The 23,736-nt window shown below is 35.4% G+C and overlaps 1 protein-coding gene across 1 annotated transcript in view; it reads right to left on the bottom strand.

The window, feature by feature from the left end:
• The window catches only part of UST (uronyl 2-sulfotransferase), a 396,229-nt gene that overhangs the window by 118,634 nt on the left and 253,859 nt on the right, over positions 1 to 23,736 (bottom strand). The window contains exons 4-5 of the mRNA XM_001370770.4: positions 21,735 to 21,814; positions 2,205 to 2,358 (exon numbers count right to left, since the gene is read on the bottom strand). Coding sequence (XP_001370807.1) covers positions 2,205 to 2,358; positions 21,735 to 21,814 — 234 coding nt within the window. The remainder of the gene's footprint in view (positions 1 to 2,204; positions 2,359 to 21,734; positions 21,815 to 23,736) is intronic.

Genomic DNA, 23,736 nt, shown 5'->3' with positions numbered 1-23,736 from the left:
AATGGCCATCTTGCCCAACACATAGACAAAAGATCATTTCTCTCATCCAGGAGGCTTTTGTAAGAATCAATTGTGTATTTAAATATTTAGAAAGTAGAAAATATTATATACATTTCAAGCATTATTGAAGATCATATTTAATGCAAATGGTAAATGAAAAATGTTTCTTTTATAAAAAATGTTTTCACATAGAAAGATGATGCCTCTTAATGATTCACAATTAATAGAACACATTCTTTAGTTTCTTTTCCAGAAATGATGGTATATTTGGACTGATAGGAGCTATATTCCCTCATATGATTTATCTTTTAAACAATAGGTAGGTTCTAATGATTGCTAATTAAGTACAGGAGCAAATACAGACATTTGATCTATCATGTTCATCTCAATAGTATCATGTGCCAATTAGCTGAATGAACAAGTTTCAGTCTCATCATTCTTATATACCAGTAAGATCTAGAAGAGGGTATACAATGCCTTTCCACTTCATTTTTACTAACATCTAATTTTTAGACATTCAGATAGTTTTTAATTTTAAATGATTTATAAAGGTGAGAGTCAAGGCAAATTATAGAACTGGTAAATACTGTATGGTGTAGCTATGTCCAAAATTTACATCAATGCAAATCCTGTAGCCTAGAATTTTGAGTCATAAGAAAGTCAAGTTTTCATGAAGATGGAAATCCTATATTAGGATTTCTTACAGTTGACTTATGCCCGATTTTGAACTTAAAATTTATCTTGTGAACAATCCAAGTGAAAAACCAAAGCTACTTTTTTTTTTTTAGAATATGGTAAATTATGTTCTGGGTCAACTGAAACAAATGCATTTTGCTAGTGCTAGGATGGAGCAAAGGAGGGTTTCTGGAATTCCACAGTTGATTGACAGAACTGGAATGGCAGTTGGAAGAGCAAGGGCTGATGGGACAAGAATGGTGGGCTGGGGACATTCTGACCCCTGGGTCTTCTGTCTCAGGACTGAGAGCTGAAAGGTCCAGTTTCTGAGTGACTGAAGGAACCCCTGAAGCCACAAGTGAAGACTATGATACCTGCTTTTACTCCTGAAGCTGTTAACTCTCCAGAAATCCTTCTACTGTTTCCTCCACCTGCTACAAAGATCACAGACCCTGAGGGAGGTGCTGGCTAGGACTCTCTCTCTACCAGAGCCCAGTCCTCCTGTTTTATCCTTGCTACTCTGAACTGTTTCAAGACTAGTCCTACAAGATATACTAGCATTTAGGTTGTAAAAAGGGCAGTTAATTGGGAAAGGGGCAGAAACATCCATGGGCACTGACATTGGCTCCTTGAACCAACTACTGTGGGGATAATTTGTCAGGGTTACCTCTACTCACTTCTCCTCAACCCATTTACCTGATCCTTTCAATAAATCCTTTAGTTAACAGTCAGATCTTTGGTTGGCCTAATTCAATAACAAGAATGGTTTTTAGGTAAGCTTTAGGTCAGTCCTTCTGTGGTGAGGCCAGACAAGGCCTGCCACATACCTCTTTTGGCAAGAGTGATACAGATACCTTCCCTTGTTGCTGCTGACAGGGGGAGACTGACATATCATCCCCTTAGCCATTGCTCCAAAAGGGACTCAATGGATATTGTCTGTTTGATACCTCTAGAGAAGTTTAGAGAGAGGAATTATCTTTCCCTCTCAGAGTTTACCTCAAACCCCTTCTCCTGTTCATCTTAGGGAGAGAGGTCCTGCCATTTGCCCTCTCCCAATAGAATTTACCTTGGCCCCTGTTCCTGATCACTTGGTCCTCTCAACTCCCCATTGGTATAATACCTCAACCAGTGAGGCAAACCATTATTATTATAAGAAAGAATCTTCCTTTCTCCACTAGGCACTTTAAATCAGTCAACATCAAGCAATTATTATGTGTTCCTAAGATAGAGAAGCAGCTTGACATAATGGAATATATACTGAACTAGGAGAACTCTAGCTTTGCTTTGTGAATTAGGAAAGACAATTAGAGTTGAAGCTACAATTTGCTCATCTGTAAAGTGGGGAAGATAACATGAACTTTTAATTCAGAGGGCTATTGCTATATAAATATAAGTTGTTGTTTTTGTTATTGTTATTCCAGTGTTATGATTGGTTATAAAAGAAAGAGACAAAAGGGCCTTTACCATAAATGAGCTTACAGTTGAATGTAGAGAGCTCATGATATAATTTTATATGTAAAACTACTTACTAGATATCGCTCTTCCTGTCTCATGCTTGGTGTGCGGATCATATGGTTCTGTTCCCCTCTCCAGTCGCCAAATCGACGGAAAAAGTAGTTTGATAAAAATCTGTTGACAGGATCTCTGATAATGTTGATGTATACAGGTTGGTCTCCTCCAAATCTAACAGAAAGAAATACAAGGATATCATGAGAAGCTATTGTCACTTCACTGAGAAAAATTAAAACTATTTTAGAAGATGTTTCTTCTTCATATTTTGATGTATTGCTGTAAGATGTTCTAACCTGTTAAAAGTTCTAATGATTGTTCAGAAAGAAAGAAATCATGGTGAGATTCATAACACTCTGGTACTATAGTCCCTTCCACATCCAGGGTCCTATCAACCTTAAAACAAAATACTGTTTTATCTCTAAGATGAATGTGTCATCTACTCACTCAGGTTGGAAAATGAAATAAAAAAGTCACTGGAGGAATAAAAGAAATTGTGGTGTCTACAATGCATTTTAATTCATTTCACTGTACTTCAAAGCACCCTTGATATTTCAGGACAGCCATCTCACTTACTTGAAAGTGTTATTATAAAGTTCAAGTGAAATAATCACTATCTTGAAAAGCATTTAGTAATAAGAATTAAAGTTTGTCTTGAGAACTTCTAATCCTTGTTGTTTACTCTCTTTTCAGTGAGGAAAACATTCATTTAGCCCCAGGAATTCCCCAATCTATCCTTACAAAGAAACTGTCAGTCAGGATTCAATAACACCTCAATGTATTTTAGTTTGATACATTACACCCTTTGCATAAATCTTATTTTTCAAAAGGATCACAAGAAAAGTGATGAATTTCTAATATTGGTCCTCCAAATAGGAGATCTTTGCCTAATTCCAAGAATTGGTATTCTGTTTTAAGAGCTGAGCTACATCAATACTGAAAATCAGTAAGTTAAACCAAACTAAATCAATTGCCACAATAAGGAGGCCAGAAGAATTTCAAAACTTCCTTGCCATGTAGAGAGATATGGAAGCAAATAGCAGTTCTGGTTTAAAATGCAAATTCATTTATCAAACACTACAGAGGAAAATTGGTAACAATACTGCCTAAAAAATCAGCCCAAAAAAGGAGGTAAAAACAAATGTATAAAAATCTTAGTATGAAACCAAGTCATAGAGCATTCAGAGAGAAAGTTGGTAGTGGAAAATAAACAAACAAAATGAAATTGATCTGTTGGATTTTCTATAATAGTCTATTTTTTATCATCAATGAGAGTGGATCTGATGTACCTCAGTCTCTACTATGTTAGAAATGGTGTTTAGAAAATGAAATCAGAAAGATATGGAGGCAACCTGATCATGAAAGTACTAAGGCATAATTATAAGAGATATTTCAGGGAAGATAAGATACCAAAAAATTTTAAAGATAAATGATTTAATAATTATCTTATATGAACACTTTCCAGTTTTTACAAAAATCTTCAAGAAAAATAGAGAAGATAAAAAAGTTATTAGGGGAACACATAAGTAGAGGAGTGTTAGTACTACTACTACATTAAATTTTATGTATGTTTTTAAAGATTTACATGATATTCTTTTTTCATATACATTGCCATATTCTAGTTCCTATATGAAAATATTGATGTTTGTCAAGTTTACACAAAATAAAAGGAAAAAATTAAAACTCAGCCCCTCCATAGGAAGAGATAACTAAATCTATTTCTTTTGTATATCTAAAGTTTCTATTAATGAAGTAAATCCTTATTCATGACTTAAATTCAATCCTTGTAAGAATTATACGCACACACCCATACATACTCACACACACACACACACACAGAGGGTGTTCTTAATGAAAACAGAATCAGTAGGAAGTCTCTTGAAAATTATTTTCTACAGTAAGCCTCCTTCTTATCAGCACAAAACTGACTATACAGTGAAGAGAATATAAGATATGCCTGTGTTTCTTGTTTGTTGCTTATCAAAAAACAAATAAACAAAAAACAGAAGTTTGACTCACTGTAGCAAGTTGTAGCATTAAAGACTCTCCTCTACCAAGGTCTCTTCCATCTGTTATGTTAAGAATAATTTCCTCCAAATTAAACCATAGACTATTCAAGAGCACTTATTTTTAATATTAAGTGAGACGTAAAATAAGAAGAGGAATGTTTTGCCAAAATTCTACTCCATTGTCCTGGAGAATATTCTGTATGAGATCCAAAAGGAAGAGAACATTTTTATAAATGGTGAGGTTTTTAGATTTTTTCTTTTTACCAATGACATTTTACTTATTACACCAAATCCCAGAACACTGTAAGACCTCCCCAAAGATAGTCACAAGCATTAATAAGAGTTTAGCCTAAGCCATTCTTACAAGAAAACTAAATGCATATTTATCCAAACTATGAAATATGTTTGGAAGTCTGGTTTATCAAGTTAGTATGTATTCCTGGTGCAGTTGTTTCACATGGACAATGACGTACTAAAAAAATGAATAGAAGGAAAAGAGTAAGCTAGATGGCATTTGGGAAAGTGTGAAATGCTTTGAGTAATTCCACATTGCTCTCTAGTGCAATCATCTTTTTACCATAAATGTTTCAGGAGTTGGGAGAGAACCATATAGTAATGAATCTTGGAACACTATGATCATAATTAAAGCGATGTATGATCCAAAGGTAATAGAAAGATGTATAGTGGACACAAGCTAAAATCTATTTTCAATGATACTCTATGCCCAATAAATGGCATATGGGACATCATATAGGAAATATATAATCTGAAAAGAAAGTATATCGATCATGTAATGAGAGCAAGCTATGACAGAATCTAGTCAGAATCCTCTGCTAGTACCTATGAAATATGAAACGATCTAGAGGAAGGCCTGTTACACATTGGGTACATCCTCTGTGGAATATCCATGGGGAACTATGGCAAGAATCGCACAGGATGAAAAGACATTTATTGTACTTAAACCCAACAAACATCTGTTAAGAGCCTACCAGGTGCAAAAGACTGGTAAGTAAATATAAAATGAAGTACTTTTAAGGAGATAGAATAACAAATGGGAGAATCAGAGAAATATCACAGAGGAGGAGGCAACTTATCTTGGTCTTGAAGGAAAACAAGGATTCTGATTGAAGTTCAGAGCAAACACATTCTAGGTTTGGTTGATTACACAGAACAGAAGAGGGAGAATTATGTTTGGGGGATAGCTAGTAGTCTAGTGCAGTTGGAACACAGTGTCCACAAAGGGGAATAAAGTTAAACAAGGGTGGAAGTGTAGACAAGATGCTGGAGCATTTTAAGTTACAGTGTGTTAAGCTTTTATTTTATCCAAAAAGCAATCAGGAGCCACTGATGATTTTTGAAAAGGAAAATGTGTGCCTTAGGAAGACTGTTTTTTCTTCTTTCCACACAACAGTGTGCAAGATGCATTGGAGAGAGGAGAAATTGGAAATGGAGCTACAACCTACTCCAGTAGAGGGAATACCTTCATTGACTAGATCACAGATCCATGTAGTATTGAAACATGATAATTTAGTGTGTTAGGTATTTTGGTGCTTAGAGGTACCATTCAAATCACACCAGACAGGTTACTTTCTCTTCAACTTATCCTGCTGATACCCAGAGCATATGTTTATTACATATGCATAAGATTAATGATAAACCTGAAATCAATTCTATGAGGCACCAAGCACATTCTGTATATATCTTACCCATTTAATTAGGTTATGCTTCAAATTTTATGGCACACAAACTAGATTCACAATCCTAGGTAAATCAGAAGACCAAGCACATAGTATTAAAGTGAATGGAAATAGCTAAGCAAACATGCTGCATGGCTAACAATAAAATCCTGCATTTGTAGACTTCATATGAATAATGATCACTAAAGTTAATTGCAGGCTCACCTCAAGAACCATTGGAGACTAAAAAATAAAGTGAAGTAGTGTCAGGGAATTGATGATCCAGTTCCTATATTCAGCAATCATACTTGGTCCCGCAAAGGGCTTGTCACTACAGAGGTTAAAGCCTCTTAAGCATCTGGATGATTCACTCATGTATATGCATTATAAGCAAATGGGTTAATCTTCCAAGTATTTGGATATAATATCCCAATGAAGGCATTTGGGGAGATGTTTAAGAACTTGTTGTCCAGGGTCAGAAGTCAGACAAAGATGTATTTTTCTCTATAGAAACATCTATATAAATAAATAATTGATTGAGGCATTCCTCTTTCCTGACTCTATAAACAAACATCTTTCCTCATCAGCTAATTTTGCTATTCAAATAATGGCTAACATTTATACAGTGCTTTATATCATGTAAAGCATTTTACATATGTTATCTTTGATCCTCACAAAAAGAGAGGTGCTATTATTAGCTCCCATTTAACAGATTGTAACCTGAGGCTGAGAGAAATAAAGTGACTTGCCACAATCACATAGCTAGTGTCTGATGCAGAATTTGAACCCCAGGACTTCTTGATTCCAATGCCAGCATTCTAATCAATCTGCCTCCTAGCTGCTTCAATTTCCTATTAAAGTAAAAAAAATCCTGCAAATTTGAAATGAGACAAATTCCAAACCTAAGTCTGTCAGTAATTTAACTCCCGGTTTCATTAACACAAATTTTTATGGACAACTTTTCTTTTTCTTATGTTTGGTCTTCTAACATTCGTCAAACTGATCCTTTTTTCCCCTCGAGCTTTACTTTTTTCTTTTAATTCATTTTCCTTTAGATGAGTCACTGTTCTTTAAAAAGTCAAATGTGGGTTTATTTCATTACACTTATATACTAAACTTAGGTACTCTGGTGCAATTATTATTTTTTCTTGGTTGAATTTTCTTTACGAAATAAGTAGAAAGAAATAATCCACAGTCCTGGATTAGAATTTATTCATTGTTACTAGTTCAATTAATAAATATAATTGAGCCAGGAGTAGCTTATATGGTTATATTCTAAAAAAATAGAACCATGGAGAAGTATTTGGGGTATAATCTTACTAAAATCCCAAATACACAGTATATAATAGAAGAAAGAACACTGGATTTGGCACTGGAGGAGGACATGGGCTTGAATGCAGCTTAGGTGTATAAAACCTCTGGCACCGTGGGCAAGATAGTTTGCCTCCCTGGGCTTTGGTATTCTTACTTGTAGTATGAAGGAATTGGGTTATATGACCTTCAAGATTCTTCTAGCTCTAACTTCTAGAAGAGCTATATATGTTCTGGGTTAGTTATCAAGGTAATCCATTTACATTACAAAAAGCATAATTCAATTTCATTTGCTAATAAAGATGCAGTTATACTTCCCAAATTTCAAATGGATCATGTTCAAAAATTAATTTATAAATTGGGTATTTGGAAATTGAAATATATTTCATAATATAAACAATATTATAAATGGTCATTCAGTTTCTAGTCCAACCTACAAATCTTGCTTAATCCATAATATAGCTAAAATAGTTATAATGATAGTCTAGAGATTCCATAAAACCCCTGACACATGATATAAGGTTGTTTGAGGCTTAAAACTCCTAAACATGAAATAAAGGCAGAGGTGGAATAGAAGAGTTCCAGTAGTAGTGGTTATTCACACACACACACATATATATATATTTATATATACATATATGTATATAAATAAATCATGGGCAATCTTATCATGATATTTTAATTAATAGCACATCTGCTTTTTTAAAACTAGATTTTATTATTTTACTCCAGCCTGGTAGAGAATTAGTAATTTACCAATGGGTGCTGAATCAGGAGTTTTGCAACTACAAGGAAAAATGCTTTGAAGCTCATAGGAACCGTATACTTTTTTGTTGCATTACAGTGAATTGAATTGCAATAGGAGAATTTATAGAAAAAGATCCAATTAAGACCAGTGACTCTGTAGATTGTGAGGAAATGGAAGGTTAGTATGAGATTCTTAGAACAGGCATTTGAGGAATGCTTGGGATATCTGCAATCCTTCAGGGTTATGGACTTTGGATGAGATCACAATGGTACCATGACAGAAGAGTAATTGCCCAAGGAATAGCCCTCCAAGGTAGGGATTTGTCAGCTATGGTTGGCAAAGGAGTCTGGAAGGCCTTCTACACAATCCTAACATCTTCATCCTTTCACCACACTTAAAATTTAAACTGTGTAAAGCTGAGTTACAATATGGCAGAATTCAAAGGGTTGGAATATAGCTACAGCTCCAAAGAATGGCAGAACATAATATTGTTTTATGTTAGAAAACAGATAGTAGAGTGCTGGTGCCTAACACAATGCTTGGCACATAGTGGCTGCTTAATACATGTTTATTGATTGGATATATATAGATATATAAGTATATGTACATATATATAAATATTTACTCACACATATATATGTACATCTGTAGGATTCAGCTAATAACTCTTGTAGAAGAGTTTGACTCAAGTTCTAAAGATGGCCAAGTTTATACAAATCACTTAATAGTTGTGATAAGCATAAGCATGCTATATCCTCAAATACAATAACATGAGAATAATACTATTTTGATAATATAGCACTTTAAGACTTACCAAGAGCTTTCCTAAAAATAATCCTCTGGTTCATAATTACCAGAGTTTTAGAGGTGAGGAAACAGGCTGAGAAAGGTTACCTGACTTTTGTAGTATGTGAGCCCATCATTAGGAAGCATCCAAAGGCACAGCCTTCCTGTGTGACCTTCAACATTTCACTTCATGATTCTAACAATCAATTTTTCTCCATAATACGGGGAGAATAATACCAACCAATTTTACAGGCTTATTGGAAAGAACAGCTAATAAAAAGATGATTGCAAAAAGCTTTGAAAATTAAATGCTATAGAAAATACTTAGATCATAGAACACCAAATTTAATGAACAATAAAATAATAATAGCCTAGCTCAGCTTCCAGATGAAAGACCTCAGTCTACGAGAAAGGAGTTACAGACTGTATATTCAGAAGATAGAGAGTTCAGGGCTTTTTTCCATTTTTTTAAAAGGAAGAAATGAGAAGAGTAGAATGTATACCTTGGATAGTTCTTGTTTTTATTTCAGCTTTCAGGTAACTCTTCTGTAAATGGGAGTGGGGTAGAATAGATAGCATTTAAGATCTCTTATTGCTCTCACCATTCTATTAATCTGAGATCCCAAAAGGAAATTTTCAAAAGAAAAAAATCAAAGCCATTCTTGATTCACAGACCAGAACCACATGCAGCCAGAATTGAATCAGTCATAAAACATATAATAAAGCCATACTTTGTGCCCTCTACTCTTCTTGGCTTTGTTGGGCTACAATGATGTATAAAATAGAGTTTCAGGGAGATTTCACTCTACTCATGAAGAAGCCATGAGCATATAAAACAACCAGGCTCTGCAATATGTCAGCTACTTATTATAAGCACAAGAGTTCAGAGAAGAGAGAGTTGCAGTTGAAATCGAGAAGATTTTATGGAAAAGTTGAAACTTGAGGTGAGTTTTGAAAGAGGAACTGGGATAGACAGAGGTATATAAGGAATGATTAATGGTTATAGTACAAGCAAAAACAAAGATTGGAAGGAGTATGCTTTGTAAAGGGAAGAGTTAAGACTGGCCAAATTGGAATAGAGAGTACAAATTAGTGAGTCTGTTATTCATTATGGGTGGCACAGTGACCAGTGTTGGGCCTGGAGTAAGGAAGACCCCAGTTCAAAGCCAGCCTCAGATACTTACTAGCTGTGTGACCTAGGGAAAAACACTTAACCTGGTTTGCCTCAGTCCTTCATCTGTTAAATGAGCTGGAGAAGGGAATGGCAAACCACTCCATTATCTTTGCCAAGAAAACTTCAACTGGGGTCACAAAGAGTCAGATGGAATACCTGAACAACAACATCTTCTTGAGAATAGGAAAAATGAACCAGAAAATTAGATAGATCATCTATGAAACACTGTGGGACACATACTGTGCTAAGAGCTGTTTATGCAAATAAAAGTTAGTTGCTACCCTCAAGGAGATTACATCCTAATCTGAAAGACAACACATAATGGGGAGCTGGAAAGTGGGGCTGGAGAAAGGGTATCCTATGTGAGGGGGAAACAACTGTAGGGAAGGAGGATAAGAAATCTGGAAAAAGAGTTCAACTATGGATGAAGCAAAGTATGACTGGAGCTCTGCCTGAAAGATTGGGAGGGGGAGAAAGAGAATCAGCAATCTAGATGTTGGGGCTTCAGGACAGAAGTTTCTGCAAAGCAGGAAGGAGATTGTTGGGGAGGAAGGGAAGAAGTCCCCAGAGTGAATTTCTTTACCCTTTATATCCTCCACCTTCACTACAAACTTTTCAAATTTTAACAGCCAGCCTCTTTCACTATTATAAATCTTAAAACTAAGCCCCTCACCTATCTCTGCCACCACCATCCAGATATAGGCTATGAAATCAATGCCAGGATAACCTGCCTTAAAAACTGTATAAGACCTGCTCTTAGTCCTAGTACCTCTTATTCTCTTTCCTGGGCTAAGGTGTGGAGAGGAGGGTGGGCCTTTTGATGACATCCAGAAAAACAGTTGCCATGGCTGGTTGGAGAAATTGTATTTGTGTGCAGACCCCTGCGCTATGTTACTTTTTTCCAGGAAATGTTGTGTTTGTACTCTATTAGGGGTGGAGCATTCTCTCTTATTTTCCCAGGGCAAAGGAGGGAGTTACAAGAACTTAGAATTAGAGAATTTTGGCATTCCGTAGGGCTGGGAGTTGGTCTTGGTTAAGGCCACTGGAAAGCAGGATGTTGAATTAATAAAACAACAAACCATGCTTCAGAGGATAATAAGGTCCTATGATTGTATAAAACAAACATAAATGAGAGCCCAAATTGTGGAGGGCCTTAAAATACACTGAGAGGAGTCAGGACTTGAAGAAAAGGGCATTAGGGAGTCACTTTAGGTTCCTGAAGAAGTGGTACTAAAATGATGAAAGGGATGGCATAGATGGCAGTAAACATAATGAATTGGAGTAGGACAGTTCGAAATGTGCCAGAATATTGAAATGTTCTTTAAATTGAACTTTTGAGCCCACATAGCTAAAATCCTGGAGCTTTTAGTGGCTTTTGAAGCTCTTGTCAGCATCATGAAAATGTGAAAGCCATGAAGTAGAAGCAGATTACTTTGCTAATGAAAATGAAAACAAAGACAACATTTGGGAAAGGAAAATAGAAACTAAATTGAATTATGGAATTAACAAAATTGAATTAATTTATATATTATTGCCTTCAGAGGGCAGGCTTTGTTCACATCAACAATTAAGAAGGGAGTAGAGAGGAGGGAATGTGTCCAATATCCATCCCATGACTGCATCTTGCAGCCTGTTTCCTTGGATGATTGATTTGTCTTTTAAAAGAATTGAAGCCACTGACTTAGAAAAGCGAGGAAAGAGGAAGCAAAGGAGGGTGAAAGGGTTATGAAAGTGGGAGGAAGAATAAAATGAAAAATAAATGCCAAGAGGAAAAATGGTGGCTATAACTATTTAAAGAATTCGTTTCCCATGTAATTTACTTGAGCTTCTCTTTGCTTTTATTTTGATAGGCACAGGAAACTGAAATAAGATTCAATAGTGTTTTCACTGGAAACTGAAATTGAGAAAAATATGTAGAATGGAAAAAAGAATTACAAAAAAAAAATCTCAGGAACCAGAAAAGGGGAAACCAATAATAAGGCATTTAAACCATCCTACTGTGAGAATAATGGAAATCACCCTTAATTCCCTAGTTGCCAGTGAATATCAATTAAAAGATTGATAAATGCTCCAATGACATTGATAAAAACAGTAAGGAAAGAACCTTTAATCCTTCTAACAATGGGCAATTTTTCATATGGGCTTGGAAGACACATTTAAGTATAGTCTGTTATGCTTCTTTTGTAGTCAGCACGCTTCCAGAAAATAAAGGACATTGTTTTTATTGGTAGGTTCAACCTTTTTTGTTTTGGTTTTATTTGAAAGTAACCTTTTACGTTAATAAAAGCAACACTTTGGAACATCTGGGAAATGTTAAATGTGAGCAAATTTGTATAAATATTAAACACACTACCATTAAAATGAAAAAAAGAAGGATCTTTAATTCATTGATCCAAGTTGATTGTTTTTAAGTTGCCTAGACTAGGAGAAACTATTTCTTTAGCTTGTATTGTATGAATAAGGACTACTGATATCACCACCACCTTTATTACCACTGCTACTACTACTGTTGTTCTACTACTACAACAACTAATACTACTGTTGTTGTTGAGCTGTTTAGTTGTATCCTACTCTTCATAGGATACAACTTTGTAGGACCCCATGGACCATAGCTATCAATGTGATTTTCTTGGCAAGAATAATGGAGTGGTGGCTTGCCATTTCCTTTTTAGTGGACCCATTCAATCCATACTACTACTACTACTAGAAATTATATATCATTAAATTTTCCAAAATGCTGTATATATATATATATATATATAATCTCATTTGATCTACATAACTCCAAGGTATATGCTATTATTATCTCCATTTTATAGATGATAAAATTGAAGCTGGGAGAGATTAAATTGACAACCAGAATCACAAAGCTAGTAAAGTGTTTGAGGCAAGATTTGAAATTTCATCCTCTTGACTGCAAATCCAGGGCTCCATCTACTATATCACTTAGTTTCTCTCTAATTCAAAGAGATCTGTAAATGAACCATTCAACTACAAAGATTTTAGTAAACAGTTAGTGAAGAACAACATGAAGTACACTACATATGGTTTTAGTCTCAGGTTTTAGTCTGGAGACCTGAGTTGGAATCCTAACTTTCTTATTTACTTTCTATTCATGTGACCTTTGATTAGTCATTTCATCTGTACTTCTAAGGATCTCAATTGTGAGATGGAGGGTTGGACTAGATGACCTTTTTCTAGCCTTGATTTTGAATAATCTTGTAAACCAATTACGTTTGGCTATCCCTTTTGATCTCCAATCCAGACTTTCTGAAGCCTAATACCAAGTTATAGTTGAACTCTCCCTTTGTGTGATTGTACTAATAAAAACTGTAATAACCAAAGAAAAGTAATAAGAAGGAGGAACAGAAGATGGGAGTTTGAAGAATGAATTATAAAAATTAGCTTCTGAATAATTGAATTGAATGCATCATATTTTACTTACTTGATGCTTTTCCAAAGACTCACTTTCAAAACATAACTTCTACATTCGAGTTAGAAAAAATAATTGAATTAATTAGTCTATGATGCCAAATGCTTTAAGACTTGAAAGTAAAGAAAATTTACACATCAAACAGTAGAGTGTGTAGAGTATGGCTAAATATTCATTTTCAAACATTACTTCACCATAAAATATACTACTATTTTTTTCAGAATTCTCTAGGGTTACTGAGAGATTAAGTGACTTGCCCAGAGTCACAAAACCTGTGTGTGTGTGTGTGTGTGTGTGTGTGTGTGTGTGTGTGTGTGTGTGTGTGTTTTAGATATGGGACTGAAACCCACCTCTTTCTGACTCAATTAGCTCTAGCTACTACACTATACTGCCTTATCTTAGGGTCCATTAATAGAAATGCAATATTCATAATGACTCAATTTATAGTTCCTGCACTCTGATATTTCAAAATGAGAATTCTTACTTCAGGATCAGTGATAAGGTCAGACAGGTAACAAGTGTTCATTAATGTTTGCTATGTGCCATGCATTGGATATACAAGCAAAAATAGTCTCAACCCTCAAGGAGCTTATACTCTAATAGAGGTAGACAACACATGAATTGAATCTGAAAAGGCATTTGTGGGGCTGGTATCCTGTATATGAAATGAAGAAAGGGCTGCCAGGGGGCCCACTGTAAATGAAGGTTCTGAGAGGAGCCATTCAATCAGAGGTAGAAACAGAAGGAATTTTGGAGGTATGAATTCCAGGACTGATATGATCTCTAGGGATGAAGATTTTTCTAGGGAATGAGAAATGAAGGTAGAAGAACATTATCATTTATTTGATCATAAGACTCAATTCTCGCTCAGACATATATTATATTGTTCTCTTCTTTAAGGTTTTTCTATTTCTGTGTCATATTAGAACTATATTCAACAATTAATCATTGAGGGATAACAGAAGAACACACATTTCTCTTTTGCTTCAGAATATAGCCAGAAATACAGCCACATTCATTTGATACCCAATTTATTTTTATTTGTGCTCTGGGACCTAACCCCAGTAGTAACTCTGGTTATTGCAGATAATTTATAAATCTGATAATTTATTACTTGAAATATTCTAGAGGCCCAGGTGGTAGAAGTTGAGAGGGTTGATTTGTGAAGGATAACTAGTGGGGATTATTAGTAAAGATAAAGTGAGCAGGATGAGTTAATCCTGACAGCAGGAGAAGAGAAAGTGATAAGGAAACCCAGAAAGGCAATTCTAACAACAAGGGATTTTAACATTTTTTTCATGTGTTATGGACCCCTTGTCTTCTGAAGTCTATGGACCCCTCCATAGAATAATATTTTCAAATGTATAAAATAAAATGCCTAGGATTATGAAGGGAATTAATTATATAGAAAAAACGTATTTTCCCATTCATTTTCAAGGATGCTTGAACTCTATCCATGAACCAAGTAGGAGTATATGGATCCCAGATTCAGAATCTGCTTTACAGAATAAATTAATGAATCAAAAATTATTTATTATTCATATATAATATCACAACATTTCATACAATAGCTTTCAATGACTTCTATATTTTATCGATTACTTTCAGCACTTGGTCTAAAGCCTTTAATTCAACAAAGATGAAGAGATTTTGTTCATTCCTTTGATTGATTGACCCAGTGTAAATATTTTTACCTGGCATAGATATCTTGTCATTTACTTTAAGTGGGGTGGAGTGATTTTATCACTGACCCAATCACCTGGCTCTGAGAGTATCATCCTTAACTCCCTATTCTCAGTCATATTCAATCCATTTACAAATCTTGTCATTTTTTACCTAAGTCTTATCTCTGCTCTTATTCAGCCATCACTCTAGTTTAGAGCTTCATCATCTCTTGTCTGGACTCTTCTAAAAGCCTTCTAATGGATCTTTGCTTCATCCTCTTGCCAATCCAATCTGCCCTCCAATCCACCCAGCTGCCATGGTAACTTATTTCTAAATTGCAATTCTATACATATCCCTTCATTGCCCATTAATCTCTGGTGGAGTCTTATTACATTCAGGATCAAATATAAAGTCCTCTAGCATTTAAAATTCTTTATAACCTCTCTCTTTCCTACCTTCTTACATCTTACTCCTCTTCATATATGCTGTTGTTCAGTTGTTTTAGTTGTGTCCAACTCTTCATGACCCTATTTGAAATTTTCTTGGTAAAGACATTGCAGAGTTTTGTCATTTCCTTCTCTAGCTCATTTTCACAGATGAAGAAATTGAGGCAAACAGGGTGACACAAGTTGCCCATGGTCACAGAGCTAGTGGCTGAGACCCCACATTCAATCCACTCTTCCACCTAGCCACCTCCCTGCCCCCCAATTAGTATTAGAATCCATCTGATGTGGAGGAAATGCTGATTGGTGTCATTCTTGGAAAAAAAAAAACTAGTTCTCAGCCCTTCTCTATAGAAAGCAAAATGGGACTTGATTGTGGGTTTGGGGGCAACATATCAAATGGGCTCCTCTCCACTTCTCTAGGGAGGAGTAGGCATTTTATATACAGCTGTAAGGATAATTGGTCAGGGGTATTCTCCCTAATCAAGACACTCACCAGGGTTGTCAGGCAGAGGTCATCCCAGTAGGATCCAGTCTCCCTCATCAGAGCTCTACTGGGCTATTAGCAATTCCTTGAACATGACTTAATTTCTCATCTCAATAGCCAGATATGTTCCTTATGCCTGGAGTGCTCTGCCCTCCTACCCAGACCCCTTTGCTTACCAGGCTTCCTTAAAGACTCAGCTCAGATCCTACCCTCTGTAGAAGACCTTTCCCTGTTGCCCCTACCTCCTTATTGTGCATACCTTCCCCTTTCAGATAACTCTCATCTACCCTAGGTGTCTTATACACTCTTAGCTATTTATATGGTGTATCCTCAATTAGAATGTATATTCTGCACAGCAGACATTGGGGTTTCCCCCCTATCTTTAGTGCTTAGCACATTGTCTGCTATGTCTGAAAGCACTTAACAAATGCTTGTTGACTTGCTAATATATATATATATATATATATACATATATAAAACATATATATATAAAGCAAAGACAAAATCTGTACAAAAGAGGTGAGGGAGATTGGGGGAGTTGGGTGGTATGGTAAATAGAATGCTGGACCTGGAGTTAAGGACACCTGAGTTCAAATCCAGTTTTACACTAGCTATGTGACCTTAGATGAGTCATACCCTGTTTGCCTCAGTTTCCTCATCTGTAAAATGAGTTGGAGAGGGAAATGGCAAATCGCTCTGGTATCTTTGCCAAGAAAACCCCAAGAAAGCAGGATCATGAAGAGTTGAAAACACAAGTAAAATGACTAAACAACAAGTTGAGGGAAGGAGGGCACTAGCAGTTTGGGGTTTAGGAAAACCTTCCCATGGTGGTGCTTCTGCAGAGTATGAAGGTTTCTAAAAGTAGAGTTGAAGAGAGTTCTAGACAGTCAGTGAAAAGACACAGAGTTAGGAGTGTGAAGACCAGCAAGAAAGCCAATTTGGCAGAATTGTAGAATATAGGAAGATGAGTAATGTTTAATAGGGTTAGAGGATTTGGTTGGGGCCTAGTTGGGAAGGACTTTAAAAGCCAAACAAAAGAGTTTATATTTTACAAGAGGAAAGGGAGACACTGGATTTTATTTAGTAGGGAATGACATAGTCAGACCTGAGCTTTAAGGGAAATCGCTTTGGCTGCTATGTGAATGATGACTTGGAGTAAGGAGGAATTTGAGGCAAAGGGACTAATTACGGGGCAATTGTCTCAGTAGGAGAAGTAGAAATGACATTTCATGAGAGTTGATGGTTGTGGGAAAAGACCAAAGAAATTCTGATATTTATTGGTTTCATTGCTAGACTCTGTCGAGAGAGAGATATACATGAGCAAATTTTCTAATTTTGAGCATGGATTCTAATAAACCAATAGCCAGGAAAGGGGCATGAAACATTACTTAGAAGAACCGATTATATAGAGGGGTTTGATGCTCATAGCTAGGCCAAGTACAGGTCTCCAATCTTTAATGGCCCTAGGCATATCTGCTATCTAAACTATGTTAATGATCTGGGAACCATGGATGTACCTGAAAGGTACAAAACGTCAGAATCCAGCAGAAGTAGAATTTTTAAACAAATTTTGTGTTGGGAGCAATAAGGAGAAGTCAGCCTTGTAGGAAGAAATTATGGAAGCCTAGTCTCCAAATATCTGGACACACTGACTCCAGAAAGGAAAGGGGCCCACATATCCATTTGGGTCAAGAAAAAAAGTATATAGATTCATGGAAGAGCCTCTTAAAATCTAACTAGCTAGAGGGTTTGCTTCAGACAGAATATGAAGACAGAATAAATCTATTTAAGAAGAGAAAAAGATTATAAGGTGGTGATAGGTGAGGAGTGGAGAGACCAAGGATACAGATGGTCTCTTTCCAAATAGGGCAGGAAGTCTTAGACACAGGGAAATAGACCTTTGATAGTTAGATAGGGAAGGATCTCCTTCATTCAAGGTCTTATTACCTCTCCAAGTTCATGGCCACAGAGTCAAGAATGATGGGACACAATTAGAATCCTTTGCAAGCAAAAATCCCAGGACTGGTAAGTTTTGTACTTTCTAAAGGATCAGCCCTCCTTTACATACTTCTTTTTTTAATGTCAAAGAAAGAGGTCCCAGAAGAGTCAAGCTATATAATATCCTGGCCAAACTGAATTTATTAGCTAGCAATTCAGCTCTGACAGGAATGGGCTGGACATACTCAGAGAAGAAATGAGAGGAAGAAGTGCCAGTTAGGCAAGGGAGGAGGCACTGAAGATGAATACTTGGATTCTGGCACAATTTACATATAGGATCAGGATTAATTGATGAGAACTCTTTTAACTTGGAAATTTTCCCTTTCTTGTTTATTTTATTCCCTTGTATTTTCCATATAGTCTTTAGTAATAAGACTGTAAAAATAAACACACAAACTACACAGGGATTGTTAGTTGCTTCCTGGGAGCAGAACAAGACAAAGGAAAAAGTCTACATGCCCTTTCCAATAAGGTTACTTTGGGTAGCTAAACCTAGTATGAAGAGGAAAGTAGGGGTCACTAGTGGTCCAAGACCTTGGGGTTGCCATTAAAAAAGGATGAGTGCTAGAGGACAGTAGGACTCTGGCTGTTATTCCCTCTCTGAGCCAATTCTGATGAGAATTAGATTTAAGTCCCAAGGTAGCCAATGAACAGCATCATGAGCTACAAAGCATAATTCTTAGGGAATCTCTGTTCTTCTCTGAGAAGAAAGCCCTTTTTTGTTCATATATGTCACTAAAAGAAGACAAGTAGCAAAACTCCAAGGCTATAGTAGGGCTGAGAAGCCTCATGATATCAAAGGAATTTCCCTCACTAGTCAGATACTGTCCTACCTCCCAAAGGTCATCATTACTCAGAAGAAGACTATCTTTGACCAATCCTTAATAGTGCTTATAGCACTGTAACTGAATTTTCTGTTTTCTTTTCTTTATTTTTTTTTTGGACACTGACTATTGTATGTATCTGGCTTTTCTGGCTAGCATCATGGAAGCAAAGTCTTTTGAATCTCAAATGGTTAATGTCCTGTCTACTCCAGGAATTTTTTTTTTAAAGAGCACTTTTATGTCAACTAGTGGTATCGTTCTTTCCATTAGAATGTAAGTTCTTTGAAGACATGAAACATGTTGAATGTTTTTTGTAACTCCAGTACTTATCCAATATCTGGCACATAGTAAGAACTTATTAATATATGTTGACTGATTGAATTTTTGGTAACATTATATGATGCATGTCAAAGTGTTTTAATTTTTTTAAAGCATCACACAATTGTAGAGTATTATTATTCCATTATATCTGAATTACAGAACCAGAATCTTAGAGTTGGAAAAGACTTTAGAGTTGAATTGGACCCATCTCCTCTATGGTTCATAAATTATCCCTCTAATATCCCCAGCTAATGGTTAATTAATGATAACAATAGCTTCTTCTGGGTTCATGAAACAACGTTATCTCATTTAATCTTCACAATAACCTTATGAGGTAGGTTCCATTATTAATTATCTCTATTTTACAGTTGAGGAAACTCAGACTAAAAGAAGCTAAATGTCTTGCCCAAGTTTTGTTGTTGTTCAGTAGTGTCTGACTCCTTCCACTATGGACTACAGAATGCCAATATTGTCCATGAGGTTTTCTTGGCAAAGATTCTGGAGTGGTTTTCCATTTTCTTCTCCAACAGATTAAAGCAAACAGAGGTTAGGTAATTTGTCCTAAATTATATAACTATGAAGCATCTGGAGCAGGATATGAACTCGGTTCTTTCTAATTTTCTGATTCTAGGTCTCACTCTCTATCACTACTTCTAGTCTTTGCTTGAATATCCATGAAACAAGCACCTCACTATAATGAGTCTCCCCATTCTATTTTCTGATAACTCTAAATGTTTGGAAGTTCTTTATTCATTGATCAAAAATTTAATGAAATAAAAATTCCCATAGAAACTAAGGGGATAATTGATACTTAGAGGAAGTCAGTGACAGTAACTTTTCTTAAAAATCAGTATTTCACAATCCTTCTTTATCACTTCCTTCTTTATAATCCTTTAAAATGTGATTTGTAAATTTTTTGTAAAGTAGAGATCACTTTATTAAGCTATCTCATACCTTGTCTTCTTCAGGCTAAATTTCACAATTCCTCTAATCCTCAGAATATCTGTTTTTCATTCTCTGGATTTCTATTGATTGGTCTGGACCCTCTTCTATTTCTATGCATTCTTCTAAAAATCTGATGATCATGAAAGCACTGATACAACCTATACCAGATCATTTACTACTTTGGGGAGGTGAAGGGGGGTGGAGAGGGGAATGGAGTAAGAGAGAAAATCTGAGTCCTAAAATGTCAGAAAACCATTCTCAAAAAATGTCTAAATTTAAGAATTTTTAAAAAGTTTCTAAAAAATTTAAAAATCTGATGATCAAAATTTGGACAAGCTCATGTAACAAGAGCCTGAAAAATTTATCAGGGTTACTTCTTGGCCCTTTTGTCCTACTTGTTTTTCTATATCCCAGCTATATACCTCATGAACATAGACTCATTGGATTTGAAACTGGAAAGGGATCATAGGAACCATGAACATCATTTCCTCCAACCCACTCATTTTATGAATGAGAAATCCAAGGCTCAGAAAGCTCCTGTTGAATATGTATAGGAAGCTGGAGATTCAGTGTATCCAATTATAATTAAACATATATAAATTATAAATGAGTATGAAAAGGTAAAATGTTTTTAAAAAAGAGTAAAAATGGTTTGTAAAAACTGCAGTTCAAATCTTAAGGGACTGCTTTGACTCACTCTTACTGAAAACAAAGCAAAACAAAACAAGAAAAAACAATCCAAACCAAACCAAAGTTCCTACTTGTTTTGCAACATGAATCCTATTCTCATATTTTACCTGAAGAGGAAATTACCAATTGGAAAACACCTTCATATTTCTGTTATGAAAAAAAAAAGATTATTGAGCAACACGACTGTTTTAGAAGACAATGAGCACATATTGGTAGGTGTTTTAAAAATCTGACTGCTGGCCAGGTTTTTGAAATAAAATCACTGCAGGGTCCTTCCTTTTTTCTCTTATTTTACTTTGACTGGGTCAGAAAAAGGAAGGAGATTTTGCTGCCATGGTTACTGAAACTAACTACCTGAAATCTCTTTGTCAGCAGATGAAACATTCTCTATACAACTTTAGAGCCAGTATTGCTCCACTTTTGATTTGTTCTTAGGGTGGTGTTTATGGTTTCCTAGAATCTTTGTTGTTCATTATTTCAGTCCTGTGCTACTATTCATGGTTCCATTTGGGGTTTTCTTGGCAAAGATACTAGAGTGGTTTGCCTTTTCCTTCTCCAGCTCATTTTCCAGATAAAGAAATTGAGATTAAGCAGGGTTAAGTGACTTGCCCAGAATCACTCATCTTGCACATGTCTGAAATCAGATTTGAACTCAGGAAGATGAGTCTTCCTGACTCCAGGCCCAGGGCTCTATCTACTGTATCACCTAGTTGCTCAAGATCTTAGCATCAAAAGTGATAGATGAAAAGAACCTTGGAGAAAACTTAATCCAACTTTGTCACCTAACAGATGAAGAAACTATGCTACCCCACCTCCCAATTAAAGCCAAGATTATGCTGGTGGTTAAATGGGAGTAGTTGGATTTGAACCCAGATCCTTGGTTCTAGATTAAGAATACTTTCCACCAAATTGTAGAAAATTACAAAATACAAATTCATAATCAAAATATTCATTCATCTTAAAATATCAATTCTTATTGATCCGACCTGGGCATAACAAAAAAAGGAATAAGATAACTCCCAAACTGGGAAATATCTTACCTGGAGAAGTTGAGAAAATGAACATGTCGAGTGAATAAATAGGGCTGTTCTGCAGTACTTATATTTTTAATCAATTCCATCTAAAAAAGAAAAAAAATAGCATCAAATTAACTCAACCAATGGGAGTTATTTGCTTGGCACCTTTTATGAACACTCTTAGACCATATCAGGAGATTTACATTTTAAGAAACATTAGCAAATTTAAAATAGGCTTGCTACAATATTTAGCATATTATCCCTTGGGTTTATGATCCTGTGTCTAATTCAGTCAACTGCTACCATGCAAACACTTTGACAGATTAATTGATTGGAATGAGCTAATAAACATGTTGGACTGAAATGTAAGTGAAGACAGAACCTCCATCTCCCAGTTAAACCTAAATATAGACAAGATGCTAATCATGATTTTATTTGACTATAAAGATAAGTTATTGAGATTTGCAAGGACATTTGAAGGCAGTTATATGTGGATTTTTAAAACATGCAAATAAAATGATGTGATTCTTTGTTATTTTCTATTTGGGCTATAACCATTTATAGAGGAAAATATTTTATGAAGTGCATACAAATTCCCAAACCTCTTGAGGTTAACCAGGCCATGTCTTATCTGGTCTGCTCTAAATTATAAATCACGCTGATCTTAGTGGGTGGCCGCTGAGTCATTTAAACTTTATTCTTCATAACAGCAAATAATAAAGTGGAAAGGTATTTCATGAGAGTGTAAATCTCTAACTTTTACAGTCTTCTGGAATATGTCAGGGTCCAGAAAGTGTTAAGTGAAATCTGTAAAAAATTCCAGGAATTCTTTTTATTCTCTGACTTCCTGACTTCTGCTTGCCTTATATTTTCTAATTGGCCTTATCAAAAACATACACACTAGATTTTTTTTTTAAATAAAAAGAAATTTATCACTGTGACATTTGAAGAGCAACAAATTAGAATACATATATTCAGTGCTTAATAATACCTTCCAATTGAGGGCACCACAATTTCATAAAGAAATTAGGAGAAAATATATATACAAATGTGAAGAAACTCTCAGACATTATCAGTCTTCCTTAATCATTACATATAATAGTTTTTAAGTAGTAGCTACTTATTATAGTTCCTCTAATTCAAATGTCAGTGTACTTACTGAGCTCTTATATATATATACATATATATACTTACATATATACATATAAATGTGTATGTATATATATCAGAATTATTATGGTTGCTTGAATATATGTATATTCATTTTAAATTATGATTTTCAAATTCTCTCCTCCTCTCTCAGACCCCCTCCCCACTTCTGACACACTAAACAATCTGTTCTAGATTTTGCACGTGCAATCAAATTTCCATATTAGTCATTTTGTGGAAGAAAATTGAGTAAATATTTGTAACAGGGGACCATCCAGGACCTCCTAGTACTATTTGCCCTTAGGAAGGGACAAGAACATGTGGCAAACAGGAAAAGTCAAGATATATATTCTCAGCCCTTTCAACCTTGTTAGTTAAAATCATAAAGAGCAGCTCCTGATCAGTTCCTTGTCACAAATGTAAATAACACCGAATTTTCGTCAATAAAATATTAGTGATGTGCCTTCCAAAGCTTGCAGTACACTATAGACAGACTCATTTTCTCATCTGGGCAAAAGCTAGGGAATCACAGAAAGCAATCCAAATTATTTTCTGCCTTATTACTCATACCTCCTATAACCTTCAACTTTTTTATTCTCTTAAAGCTTTAGTTTTGTCCTTTGTTATTCTTGGACATCGATGGAATGTTGACAAAACTGGTAATTTGGAAATATAATTTGTTGTAGTTTTGGATCCTGATGTTTAATTTCACTGTGATAGACAATTCCAGGTGAAGTTATTCCTACAAATGCATAGTGCTAACTCTTCTGTATCTTAGTCTTAAGTGGTTGTTTCTAGATGTCGAAAATAAAGGTCTATTTCTAAGGATTATATTTGATCTATTTTTAATGATGACATTTATCACATTATTTAATAG

Source organism: Monodelphis domestica, chromosome 2, assembly GCF_027887165.1.
Source record: "Monodelphis domestica isolate mMonDom1 chromosome 2, mMonDom1.pri, whole genome shotgun sequence".
Lineage (NCBI taxonomy): Eukaryota > Metazoa > Chordata > Mammalia > Didelphimorphia > Didelphidae > Monodelphis > Monodelphis domestica.
Note: the sequence above shows the minus strand (reverse complement) of the source record. Positions and strands in the feature narration are given on the sequence as shown.